The sequence below is a fragment of the Scylla paramamosain genome, chromosome 22 (genome assembly GCF_035594125.1).
Source record: "Scylla paramamosain isolate STU-SP2022 chromosome 22, ASM3559412v1, whole genome shotgun sequence".
Taxonomy (NCBI): domain Eukaryota; kingdom Metazoa; phylum Arthropoda; class Malacostraca; order Decapoda; family Portunidae; genus Scylla; species Scylla paramamosain.
Genome location: NC_087172.1, coordinates 15,117,648 through 15,131,790, shown reverse-complemented (window position 1 = coordinate 15,131,790; position 14,143 = coordinate 15,117,648). Strand labels below are relative to the sequence as shown.

The window sequence follows — 14,143 nt, the reverse complement described above, 5'->3', positions numbered from 1 at the left end:
TTTGTGGATATATATAGTTTAAATTACATCACCTTACCACATCATGCACACCGCTGATGAACTGATCCTCGTGAAATGCCAGGCGAGTGTATGTAACTGATATTCATTAAGGAGCAAGTACTTACACAAGTCTACATGCACATCTTAAGAGTTATTCAGGAACCTCTGCAGAATGGTTCACACAATATGAAATGGGTTGAATACAAAAGGACTCCATTCCTAAACCTTGTAGGAGATGTAATTTGGTGAAAGTACCATAATTGGCACATGCTGGAATTAGGGAAGAGTGGACATGATCTACCTGGACATTTGAATGTCCATGATAAAACTATAATGGCAATGATAAAATATTAAGTGAATGAAGACAGATGAAGCAGGACAGCTGCTCAACACACAAGCAAATAAACAAGATGTATGGAGGTACACACAGGGTGTTGAACATACCGATGGTCTGTCACTTTCTGGACAAAGGCATGGAAAAGAAAATAATTACACTAAAACCAAAATATGCTAAACTTACATATGTGCTCCTCTCACCTGAAAAAAAAAAAAAAACTGCAGTGCTTACAAAGAAGAGCTATTAAGATAGTACATACCAAGATTAAAAATATAGTTTATGACTATACATTAAAAGAAATGCAGACATAAAACTTAACTGAAAAAAAAAAAAACAGAAAATGGAAGCCAAATTACAGTACATCCATGTTGCTTTGGCTGTGCATACTCCAATTAGATTAATACACATGAAAGAGATACACAAAGATTTACCATACACATTTATTGAAAGCTACACCATCCCTGGCAGCAGAACAACAGCCAGGGCCATTAGTCCCTCACAGCACAGGAGGGCAGAGCTGCCAATAAACATAGCACCAGATGTAACACACTGCACATTCTCATATGGGACACATTCACAAAAGCATGAGTATGACCTCATTTGTCTACACAACACACTAATTCAAATGTGGATCTTCACATGCCTGGCAATCTCACCCTTTGTCTTGAAACACTTCCCACAAACATCACACTTGAATTTCCTCAAGCCAGTGTGTCTGAAAGTGTGTTTATTGAGATAAGTGATGGTAGTAAATGTTTTGCCACACTCTTCACATTCATAATTTCCAACACCACTGTGTGTTATGGAGTGTCTGCTGAGGCTAGACTTGCGATTAAACTTCTTTCCACATTCTAGGCATTCATAATTTTTAACACTACTGTGCGTTTGGATGTGCTTGGTGAGGTAGGACTTGTGAGTAAATTTCCTTCCACATTCTAAACATTCATAATTTCTAATACCACTGTGGGTGTGTGTCAGTGTGTGTTCATTGAGGTGACACTTTTGGGTAAATTTCTTCCCACATTCTACACACTCATAATTTCTAACATCACTATGTGTCAGGGTGTGTCTGTTGAGATTAATTTTTTGGGTGAATCTCTGTCCACATTCTACACATTCATAATTTTTAATACCACGGTGTGTCAGGCTGTGTTCAGTGAGGTGGGACTTGCGAATAAATTTCTTTCCACATTCTACACATTCATAATTTCTAATATCACTGCGTGTCACAGAGTGTTCAGTGAGGTGAGGCTTTTCAGTGAATATCTTTTCATGGTCTAGACTTTCATAATTTCTAACATCACTGTGTGTCATGGTGTGATGCTTAAGCTCAGTTTTGACACACTGCTGTGACTCAAACTTGACCTCACCTCCACAGACAGAGCTGCCTGGCTCCAGGTGACTCTCACCCTCACACTGGTGCTTCCCCACATCTGGGACAGACTGCTGGTGCTGCATACTCAAGCTGCTGTCCAGCCTCACAGCCTCCATCACAGTACTATTCCCAGCAGCACACATCACAGACAGTCCTGCAAGAACCCTCTGGGAAGCCAGATGGAGTGGGTGGTGTCAAGCAAGGTGCCCAGCTTTGGCTCTGGCCTGGCCTGTGGGGCAGGAAGAATGGTGGGCATGGTGGTGCTGCATGAGAGGAGTTGTGGATGCATATATGACAAGGCTGCCAACATTCAATGAGACAAAGGTGAGTAATTCAAGCAATGATTGATGTCTAAACAAACTCATAACTCTGAAGATGTTAAGGTAAAATAAGTGAATGAGTACCTATGAGACAGAGTAGGTACATGCCAGGCACTCACCAACTTTACAACCTATCTTCTCAGCAGTATATTGAAATATCTAAAATCTGTACAATGCATCAAACTACACACAGCCACTTTAACAAACACTGACCCAATATAATGCTCTCCATGTCATCTGTGGGATAGGTAGTTAAGTATGCATTAACATTAATAAAGTGAAGTAAACGCATACACACAGACATACTCATAATGGGCCAGGAATGGTACAGCTTCAGATGAGAATCAAAGCCATTTATTCACAGAGGCACAGATCATTTCTCTCTTTCACAACACATTCCTGAGAAAGTACAACAGAGAGGGGCAAAGTTCAGTCACAGTTAGGTAGGAGCTGGTTTATTTTTGGGTAGGGAAAGGTTTGTGCAAGTTAAGGTTTATTTAGGGTAGTTAGGGTACTGTAGATTAAAGTAGGAGTAGATTAGGATTTAGTGACTGGTTTAGTTAGCAGGACTTTCATGGCCAAGAGACTATCACATGGCTGACTGTGTGACAACCCTTTCATCGTGATATGACAGTTAACACCAAAAGAAGTAATGCATGAAATTTTTATAAGCATATACAAGAAAAGGGGAGTAAGAAAAATAGATTTTGCAATTTGTAACCAGTTTAAAGATTAGACGTGGCTGTGGAACAAATAAAGATGTGTCAGAGTGAGTGGTAATTAAGGAAAGATACACCAAATAGCAGTCAAATGGTTAAAAAATGAGCAGGGTGAGTGAGAGGTAATATTACTCCACCCACTTCACACACACACACACACACACCCTAAAACCTTAACAATTTCCCAGCAGTCCCCAAGTTTGTATGCACTGCTAAGAAGACAAAGAAACGCAAATATTATATCAAAACTACAAATATAAATCAATGCTTCATGATAAAATAGGAACACCTTAATTAAAAAGAGGTATGTGCCCCCTAATTGAAGAGGGATTTATGCTTACCCTTAAAATCAAGACAAATGTAGTTGAGAGAGAGAGAGCGTAATTCACCCTCTCCCTCTCACTCGCTGTCATTACCTATCTTGCACCATTCCTACGGGGCCGTGGATTGTTGTAACTGTGGACAAGGGCGTGGTGGGCATGTGTGTCTCCACCCGGTATATGGGACACTGACACTCGGAGAAAGCTAGCCCAGTTCTCTCCAAACAGCTGTAAAGTGTCAAGTTGGAATCAGCCTTTGTAACGGCCCCTCCCAATGCTCTGTGTCTTGAGTTTTAATTGGTCGCTGTGCTTTGCTGGTGTCTGTAATCTTATGGTGTATTACTTGATGTGTTTGTGTTATTTTTGTTGTTTCTCTTTGTTTGCTTATTAAAATATGGCACAATATGCCATATATATTTTTTTTTTCAATAAAGTTTTACCAGCTCTAGATTTCCTTTTGTGCTAGTTTTTTTTCAAGTTTTCATATTTGTTGGCTAGTATGACTCACACCATCTCAAATGTGGATCTTCATGTGCCTGGCAACCTCACTTTGAAATATTTCTCACAAACATCACCCTTGAATTCCCTGTCGTATTATTTATCTGAACTATTTTTATAAGCAGAATGATGTAGGTTCGTCAATTTGACGTAAGTTATGCAAGACCTGCAAACAATATCAATGTAGTTTCTTTGTACTCAATAGAGCAGCACTGCACATGCAGCTCATCTGTTCCTGAGCAAGATGTAATTATATCCCAATATGAAATTAGGCCCTAAAACAAATAGTATTTAACTTTTACTTCATTTATACCATGAAAATATTGCCAGCTCCTCATTATCTCCAAAGAGCATCTGCACATCTTCCATTTTGCTGCTGTGGTCATTCTGTGTACCAATAATATCACATAAGTGCCTTTGAGCTCCCTCTTTGTAGCATCCATATCCAATTGCTGCTTATTCAGATTTAAAACTGGAACTAATAACAAAAATCTAGAATAAGGGAGGATATATTAATCAAGAGTGAATGAGGGCAATGATGACTGGTGTGAGAGGGAGGCCACCAGTGTAATGTACATAGTGGACAAGCACTGGAGGGAGAGATGACAGGCAGGGCTTTGACCAATCACCATGCAGGGAGGGAATGTCTGAGCAGGGAAACATGGATATTTATCAGACCTGGCCACTTGGTTAATAAGGAATCCCTGGAGAGAAAAGATAAAGTGTTGGAGGTAAAGATAGATGGTGATGAACGACAAGTGCTCCTTTCATCCTTCCCTCTGCTGGGCCCCTTTATTAAGCTGTGCATGGGAATACCTGGTGCTAAATTAGGGACCTCACATGATTAAGTTTGTATACTCAGAGTTTGCATTTTTCAAGGCAAGCTAAGGTGGGTAAGGTAGATCTGACACTTTTTTCCCATAAGTTTCATGCATTCAATTACAATGATATGAAGGAAGTCTTCATGAGCTTTTTTTGAATGAGATTGTACAAGTACAGTATATATAACATGGGAGACTGTCATTTTAAATCCCCCTTCATTATAATCACTGAATGTCATGATTTCATTTTCCTTTGCAGGGTTGGGCAGCTTATGAGTCAATGCCACCTTTTGCAGTTGTGTACAATCTCTTCTCTAATGTTCATCTCTGTCAAGTCTTCCTACACACACTATCTCCAGGTCTTCTCCTGTCTCCCAGCTTATCTCATTCCATCATCACCAACTGCTAACATTTCACTACAGGACACGGACCTCTAGAAATATTCTCCATTCACCTGTCATGTGTCTTTCTATATCAGAGCCATGTTTGACAGAACTCTAGGACCAGCTGTGACAAAGTAGAAGTTAAAAGGTGACACAGTCAATGAAAATGTGATGAAAAACAAGTCAACATTTTATTTATCAAAATATTAACACTTTGCTTGATTTATTTTCCTATATTGTGTAAAAATTGAAATAAACCTCTTTTCTTGAATATATGTAACCAAGGAAACTTGACAGTTTTTCAATATTTAAAAGTCTTCTCAGAATTATGTTAAGAAGCTTTCTGACCTATAGACTTCATATATATATATATATATATATATATATATATATATATATATATATATATATATATATATATATATATATATATATATATATATATATATATATATATATATATATATATATATATATATATATATAATTTTTTTTTTTTCTACTTAAATCTATCATTCATTACTTACCATCTTTTACACAAAATCCTCAGCTTTTCAGTCTTTTCTTCACTTTTAGTTCCAATCACAATACATAAAATAAATAAGCACCATATACACAAGAAATAATGACATATCAGTGTATTGGAGTGAGTTCAGTTAAAAACTGAAAAGAGCAGAAAAATAAGCAATGATTCAGTGACACTTTAGTTGATGGTACATCCTGCCATACTCACCTTGCATACACTGAGTAACAAGCACCTCATTCCTCAAAGTAACAGGGATGAATGTGCTCCAGCCTACCACACCCAGCCTACCACACTAGCAGGAGCATCAAGGATGAGCATCAGGTACAGTGTGTGCAGGCTTGCGGTACTTGGCCTGTACCCACACCCGGTACATGGTGAGCTGCTTGCCGCGGTTCACCTGCAGCCGCCGATCCACCAGGTTCTGCACCTCCTCCAGGCCGGCTTGGGTCATCATCTCCCTCACTTCATCTGAAAGCCAAACCAACTTTTTTTTTTAACCCTCTGACTGCAATACAAAACAATTAACACCACCATAAGTGGTGCATGAGATCTTTATAAGCATCTACCAGAAAGAAGGGGATTAATAAGAAAAGATTTTGCAATTTCTACTTAGTTTAAAGGAGTAAAGATATCTCAGAGTGATTATTAATTATGGAAAGGTGTACCATATAGCAGTCAAATGGTTAAAATGTATCTAAACATTTCTTTTAGTTGTATAGCACAGGGAATCTAAATGATGAAATTCTGGTTACAAATATTTAACTCACTATATTTTTCATGAAGAATCTAATGAAGCCTATTTATCTATCCTGATATCCATGATGAGCACCATTTTGTATAACTAAGTCAGACCATGAGTGATGAAGTAACATCTTGTGCCGTCTCCTCGCATATAAAAGTTGTCAGTAAGGCAGCGTCCCTTCTTGAAGCGTAGCTGAGCCATGTCATAGCGGCCATAGTCACGGTACAGTATCAAGCCACCTGGCCGCAGGTACTCTGCCATCTTGCTGATCACCTGTGGGTACCTGGGAACAATGGTGACCAATGTAGAAGAAAACACTCACTACTTTCTTGCATAAATAATAATGACTTACAGTTCCTCATTAAATATACATGAAAATTACTTTGTAAATTTAGGAGGTTATGAAGGTTTGTTAAAATGCATGTGGAAACTTCAATATTCTGCGTACTGTGAATATATTATATTAATCAATCATTTGAAGTTCATGATATTTTAGTAATTTATAATAGATTTTTGTGTAATCTCCTTCAAAGGTTAATCTAGCATTCACAGGGGCTCCTCACTTGTCAGGGTGGAGTGCAGAAAGTACAAATATGCACACAATGATGTCTAGGCTGCCTTTAGGGAAGGGCGTCTCCCACTCCTCACTGGACAAGTCACACACAAAGGCATGACATCTGTAACAAAGCAACAAGTAACAATTTCAAGCATGGATAATTATTGAATATGAAAATAATATATAACTGTGAAAATTCAAATAATCAGAATAATTTCTATCTCAATATATAATCCTCAAGAATTAATTCTACTATAATGTAAGAGAAAAGTAAAATTTGCACTCCGAATAACTTTCTCAAAATATAGTTGCATTGGTGCTCATCATCACATGGCTGAATAAGACCAAGCACATAACTATACTGCAAATATATACATCTCATCAACAATGTTCTATCTATACTTCTTTGTCAACCGTCATACTTGTGCAGTTATGAATGAATGCCTGAATCTACCTTCACTTACTGCTAAAATAAGAAAGACTGACTACTATTTATAACAAGATGTATATTGTGAAATTCAAAACAAATCACACACACACACACACACACACACACACACACACACACACACACTACCTTTTTGTATCATAATCAGGAGACTCCTTCACAATGTCAACAGCAACACTTGAGAAGTCACAGCAGTACACAAAGAGACCCTCCTCGTTGTTTGTCTTCAGTATGGGGAACACAGTATTGCCAACACCACACCCAACCTCAAGGATACGAAATGTTGCATCTTTGCCAGGAAAATTATTTGTTGCACTATTTTCCTGAGAACAAGTGTGTGGTGATTCAGTAATGCTCTCACAGGGAACACTGGTAAGACTGGTTCTCTCTGTGTTGTCTGTGGATTCTGAGGTTCGTGCTGGTGGTGATGGTGGTGGTGGGGATATTCTTTCATCTCTGGTTTCTGATGGCTGTCTATGTTTCTCACTTTCTGTTGCCTCCCCATCACTGTCCAGCACATTGTTCTGGAGGTGAGATGCAGGAGGGGAGGCTGCATCTCCAGGATTCTGTTTCTGAGGAAAGGTGTGTGCCAGGTGAGGTGCCAACTCAGGAAACTCAGTAAACAACCAATTCCGGTCTTTGAAGAATCTGTCAAAAATATATTCCGTTATAGACCTTTGTAAAGAAACTGCATTATCTGTCTGGACTTTTCATGTAAATGGAAGGTAATCTATATAATCAACAAGTCCATCAGTAGTTCTGACTGGAAAGTAAGCTATGTAATCCTGAAGTCTATCTGCACTTATCAACTTGAAAATAATTTACTTATCAACTAAGGATTTTTTAAAGCAATTCATATAATCCAAGAATCTTTTGTACTTTTAAACAAAGTACATCTACATTTCCTCCCTCACCTGTTTTGATGGATGCCATAGAAAGCATCCCACTTGCCAGCTGCCTCTTGCTCCAATTTTTCAATCTCCTCAGTCGTCAGCAAGACTTCAGAATTTACTTGTACTTTTGCTTTAGCCTCTGCCTCTTGAGTTTCATCCCACACAACATTATCCCTAGAAAACAGATCCAACACTTACCAAAGAGCTCACCCCTGCATTAAACTGACAGTTTAAAAACAGGAGTCAACTTCTAAATTATCTACTTCAAAATATCTTCCTCTTATTACTTAATATACTGCCAACTAGAATCTTCCCTATTCCTTCAGATTCCTTCAAGAGAGACAAGCTTCCTGTTCACCTCCTTACCAGTTGTTATGTGAGAACACCATCCTCCAGTCTTTCAGTTCTCTCCCCCCTCCCTGTGGCCTCCTCCGATCTTTGGTTTCATCACAGTACAGGCGAGCACACCTCAGCTGCCTGCGCACTACCTGACCCAACAGGCTGCTGAGGTGAAGCGCCTCTGCAACATGAGGAAACCAAGTGACCCTCACTTTTGTTTGACACTGTGACACGGATCGATATGAAATTAAACTTCTTGGCACACATAATTCTGGGCAAAATATGATTTTTTTTTTCAAATTGATCTACTCAACTGAAGGATCTGCAATGAAATTAAGTAAATTAATTAAACCTAACCCAGCCCTCAGATAAGAAGTTATTTTGATATTACCACATCTTATTTACCCACGGCATGATCATCCTTGAGAATGTATCCTTTGCCTGACTAAAACTTGCCCAAGAAAAGCAAGGCACCTGTCAAGAAATCTCACGCCGTCACTGCGACAACAAAGCAGCGTGACTCCTGCCGCCAGTCTCACAGCAAGACCACCCCCACATACACGCCAAATGAACGCAGTGCTCACCACGCATTGTGCTCGAATACGTTCTTCTTGTTACTGAGAAATCTGGTGCCAAACTGAGGCCTCTTAGCAGGCACTGCTTCCTCGCCCTCACTCATGTTGACATGACACTCCGTAGTCTTGATCTTGAGTGGACGGGGACGAATATTCACCCACTGCACTCCACTCCCACACATAGGGTTGCCATATATGAACTATCAAAATTCCGGACACCTTCACTAACACCTGATTGTGGTCCTGATATGATACTGGAAAACATGTAAATTAATTAAAAGAAACTCAACTTATTTACCTTTGCATATGGCTGATAATCTTGAATTCCGTTTTTCCACTTAGCTTAGTTGTTGTCTTCTAACTCTTCTTCAACCACTGCGTGTTGCTTGATGTGCCGATGCATATTTTTCTGTAGATCTTATATTTTTAAGTAGTTCCTTGTTGGACTTTAAACAGTTGAAGAAGTCAACGCAAGAGGTCTCTCGGTAGTTGTACTGTACAGTCAGAATACCTTTCATTGTATCAACACTCAGCTTGTTCCTTTCCTTCGTTCACTGACTTTGCATCAGCGAAAAGACTCGCTCCACATTAGCATTGTGGGATGTTACAACAAAAAAGAATTGTGCAATTCTGAGCAGTTCTGAGTGGCATTCAATATTCTTTGATGCTTCAAAGTATCTGGTCCATTTTTTATGTGCTGGTAATTTACTGAAGTCTTCATCATTCTTGTTCCTTTCTACAAACTGCCTCAAGTTACAAACTTGGTCAAAGCACTTTACATCAAGTTCTATTCCCTTGTCTATCAAGTATACAACACAAGGTTCCACATCAGTCCAGTTTGGCATTTCACTCAAGACCATCCACTTGAAACAAGAGAACTCTTCTAGTGGTTTCATCCACTTAGCTAAGTACTCTGAGCATCTGTTGTACAGGTTAACTACTTCAACACAGAACCTGTTACACTCTTCTTCTTTTCCTTCTGTGCGCTTCTGAGCAATTAGTCCTTTAACTTTTAAAGACATGAAATGCTGGTTCTTTCTTTCTGCAAGTACTTTACACACAGACTCCAAATTTGTCAGCACTTCTACAACAGAGTTCCTTTCCTTTTCAATTGTTTGAATGTGTGTGTGAAATACAGCCATTAAAGAGTGCATATGCCAGAGGTAAATCTCACTCATTTCATTTTCAAAGAATTTTTTTATTACTGTTGGTGGTTGCTCTTGTGAAAGAAAGAAGGACTTGAGAGCAGGAAACATCTCTATCAGCCTTGTGATGCCAGGAAATAGACAGCCAACGACTCTTATTATGAGAGAGAAGTTTCCTGTACTCAACCTCAGCAAATTCACAATACTCCTTTAATTTTTTCAGAGCGAACTGTGTAGATATGAAAATACTAATAAATCTTATTGATAATATTTTCAATATCAATATCCATTCTTTCTGCTCCATGATGAACACAGTTATTCAGAATATGTGCTGGGCAACCTACTCCAATCAATGACTTTTCCAACATCTTCTTCAGATTTGCAAACACATTATTCCCTTCTTCGTTACGCTTGAGTCCTCCAAGCATTGTATTGCAGTTGTCACCTGTAAATGCCACACACTTTTTAGTAAGCCCATGTTTATCTAGGGTTTCTTTCACATATTTGGCAATAGTGTCTGCAGTCTCATTTGGGATGTTCTTAAACTCAATCAATTTTGACTGTAAACCACCATTCTTCCAAAGTATTGAATAATTACAGGAAACAGCTTTAATGCATCGTGATTACTACCATCTGTAGCAATTCCACAGTATACTACTTCATTTTCTTTTAGGCTTTTTAAGGCAACATCAACAGAATGAGGTGCAAGCACAACTTTTATAATAGCTGCTGTCTTTGTTCGAGCACTAGAAAACTTTCTTGCCACCTCAGAATCAGGAAAAGTTTTTTTTTTTCAGCAAAACAGATGAACAATCCATGGATAAGAAACTACCGTGATATCTGACAGTGTGAAATGCATATGCACCTTCTGCAGCACTAACATCTTCAGCTTCACTTCCTGGTTTAACAAAATAATGTGTCATCTTCATTGATGAACCCTCTTCTTGCACTGCTCTCTGATGTTTCTCAGAGCTCACATGTGACTGTAAGTCATTAATGCCTTTATGTGCCAGTGAGACAAATGTTCCTGGAGTACACACCAAACACTCGGCTTCCCACTCATACCTGCCTTTTTTGAAGCACGGGAGTTTGTTCTGCATCTCTGCAGTGAATTTACACTTTCGTTTGGGCATCTTGACAAGAACAAGTAATAGTTGTAATGACGAGGTCACAAGGCCGCAAACAGTAATCCAAACTAACCCCTATCAGAGCTGGTGAAAGACTGGGGCGCGAGCAGCGTTATCAGATTGTTTTGGCCATATTATCGTACTACACAGGTTGAAATTATTGTACTTCTGGTAAAATTATCGTACATATGTAATTATTCCAAATATTATGCAAAACTGCCACTTTCCAAATACAGCAGAATTTAGGTTATATATATATATATATATATATATATATATATATATATATATATATATATATATATATATATATATAGAGAGAGAGAGAGAGAGAGAGAGAGAGAGAGAGAGAGAGAGAGAGAGAGAGAGAGAGAGAGAGAGAGAGAGAGAGAGAGAGAGAGAGAGAGAGAGAGAGAGCGCATATGTACAACAAAAGACAAGGCAACACACACACACACACACACACACACACACACACACACACACACACACACACACACACACAGACACACACACACACACACACAGACACACACACACACACACACACACACACTGCATAAGCATATGTACAACAAAAGACAAGGCAACACACACACACACACACACACACACACACACACACACACACACACTGCATAAACATCTGTACAACGAAAGACAAGGCAACACACACACACACACACACACACACACACACACACACACACACACACTGCATAAGCATCTGTACAACGTAAGACAAGGCAACACACACACACACACACACACACTGCATCACCATCTGTACAACGAAAGATAAGGCAACACACACACACACACACACACACACACACACACACACTGCATAACAATCTGTACAACGAAAGACAAAGCAACACACACTGCATCACCATCTGTACAACGAAAAATAAGGCAACACACACACACACACACACACACACACACACACACACACACACACCTTGAAATACCTTGAAAAAAAAACACTGAATATTTACTGGGAGGGACTGTAAGGGAGTTAGGGAAGGTACCACTCTGATAACGTCACGGATGGGGGGCTTGTGACGTCACGGCTGGGGGGTTGATGACGTCACAGCGACCGTTATTTACGTACGTACGTATTTCATTTTGAAAATGATCCCTCTAAAAAACGCAGCCAGACAGGAATGCTTAATAAATTCAGACTTGCCAAACATTTTAACTGATGCCGCAAATAACAACACATTTCAAAACGCAGTAGTATTAAAGATATTTAAAAAGAAGTATCTGGAAACTGTTGGAACCTTCACCCCATTTAAAATCGTTCAAATGTCCACCCATTCTGGATTAAACATAACGGAAAACACTTTAAAAAATCTGAACTATTTTCTAAAACCATTTAAAGTGAGCTACAAGCACAAATAAAAAATCTACCGAAAAAAAAATCAATATTATTGGAAATTGAACACGAATAAAAACAAGTGTACGGTGCACGCATTTCACTGAGCGGGACGGCAACACACTTAAAAAAACACCAACTATTTTTTAAAACCAATAAGAACCTAGTACAGGCTGAAATAAAAAATTTAGTTTTGGGACCGTAAAAAAATACGCCGAAAACGGCCCTCTTATTTACACAAAAACAACGCCAAAATCACCACTTTTCACGCAACACACGCGCTCAAATAACTTAAAAAACAACGAAATATTTTTACAAACCATAAAATCTTGGCTACAAGCCGAAATAAAATACTTAGGAAAAAAAAATAATAATAATATTGGAACCGGAGGGGGCCCCCACCGCCATCTTATCCAAGATGGCGGTGGGGGGGCCAGTGGAGGGGACGACCAACCCTTCTCACTCATTTAAACCCTCGCCAAACTTAAACTAAGTAATGGCAGGTATATCTAACGAGCGGGTATTAAAGCTTGGTCATGTGGCTCCGCTTTGCGACAGTATTGGTTTAAAACACTCACAGATAAGATAGATAATGGCTGATAAATAGAAACAACCCAGATTGTTTACATTTTCATTAAGTTAAATTTTACGGTTTTTAGCAACGAGACGAGGCTGACACAGGGATATATTGTGCTGGAGGTTAGGTGAGATGCGTTAAAATGAGTTAAAACCGTGGATTGTTCAGTTGTTCATTAAAAAGTTACGTTAAGTTACCTAAATTTATTCTAACACTTCCTGACCTTACCTTCCCTGTGGTGGTGATGGTGGTGACCTTCCTGCCTCCTCGTCACTATGGCTGGCTGTCTAGCACCTTCTCACAGCCAAACTTTTCTTTATTTTGCTTGTTTTCACCCACTGCTGCCTTCGGGTGTCCACTGCTAGAGCCCACGCCTTCCTCATTACCAACTAAAGAAGGTTTAACTCATGGGTAAGCCTTGGCAGCCACTGTGTAGGCGTGGTTACACACACACACACACACACACACACACACACACACACACACACACACAAAAAAAAAAAAAAAAAAAAAAAAAAAAAAAAAAAAAAAAAAAGGTGTCAGGCTGCGAGTTGAAACACGCGTACTAACACCACCGACGGACGCGACACACTGACTGCTTAACTTGTCGGGCAGCCGCGCGAGCGCAACGTCAATTGAGGCGGCGTTGGGAAGGCTGCGAGCACCGACTTCATACAGGACCCATAAACGTCAGTCTTGACCGAAACCAAACTAAAGCAGCTGCCACTCGGTGAACGCCTCTCTCTCTCTCTCTCTCTCTCTCTCTCTCTCTCTCTCTCTCTCTCCCCCATCATTTCAACCCAAGGAAATTTAATAAATGTGATTTTTTAACAGTTAGTAATGATGGCAGGTGAAATTCCGGACATTTGAGGGATTTTCAAAAATCCCCCCGGACGCAGATTTCGTTATCTGATTTCTGAATATGTCCGGACGTATGGCAACCCTATATATATATATATATATATATATATATATATATATATATATATATATATATATATATATATATATATATATATATATATATATATATATATATATATATATATATATATATATAT

General features: G+C 39.0%; 1 protein-coding gene and 1 long non-coding RNA gene across 6 annotated transcripts; both read right to left on the bottom strand.

The window, feature by feature from the left end:
- Positions 1-763: 763 nt before the first annotated feature.
- LOC135111671 (uncharacterized) lies at positions 764-4,305 on the bottom strand. 2 transcript variants are annotated; one of them, XR_010273869.1, is made up of 2 exons: positions 3,093-4,305; positions 764-1,941 (listed from the first exon to the last, which is right to left on the bottom strand). It is a non-coding gene; the product is annotated as an uncharacterized LOC135111671 (long non-coding RNA). The 2 variants fall into 2 exon arrangements; XR_010273868.1 differs by having other exon boundaries at positions 3,168-4,305.
- A 640-nt stretch (positions 4,306-4,945) lies between these two features.
- On the bottom strand, positions 4,946-13,556 carry LOC135111670 (tRNA N(3)-methylcytidine methyltransferase Mettl2-like). 4 transcript variants are annotated; one of them, XM_064025227.1, is made up of 7 exons: positions 13,311-13,556; positions 8,305-8,458; positions 7,960-8,112; positions 7,175-7,693; positions 6,605-6,718; positions 6,152-6,324; positions 4,946-5,767 (listed from the first exon to the last, which is right to left on the bottom strand). In XM_064025227.1, the coding sequence occupies exons 2-7, from the start codon at positions 8,325-8,327 to the stop codon at positions 5,604-5,606; spliced, it is 1,146 nt and encodes a 381-aa protein (XP_063881297.1). In that variant the 5' UTR covers positions 8,328-8,458; positions 13,311-13,556; the 3' UTR covers positions 4,946-5,603. The 4 variants fall into 4 exon arrangements, 3 of the variants coding, with proteins under 3 accessions (XP_063881297.1, XP_063881296.1, XP_063881295.1); XM_064025226.1 differs by lacking the exon at positions 13,311-13,556 and adding an exon at positions 8,862-9,005; XM_064025225.1 differs by lacking the exons at positions 8,305-8,458; positions 13,311-13,556 and adding an exon at positions 8,862-9,049.
- Between the last annotated feature and the right edge of the window lie 587 nt (positions 13,557-14,143).

Coding starts and splice junctions, on each gene's coding strand:
- LOC135111670 (XM_064025225.1), bottom strand. CDS start 9,034: ATGTGTGGGAGTGGAGTGCAGTGGGTGAATATTCGTCCCCGTCCACTC. Junction 6,719..7,174: donor CCTGATTATGATACAAAAAG/GTAGTGTGTGTG, acceptor GCTTTGTTACAG/ATGTCATGCCTTTGTGTGTG. Junction 6,325..6,604: donor TCTGCACTCCACCCTGACAA/GTGAGGAGCCCC, acceptor CATTGTTCCCAG/GTACCCACAGGTGATCAGCA.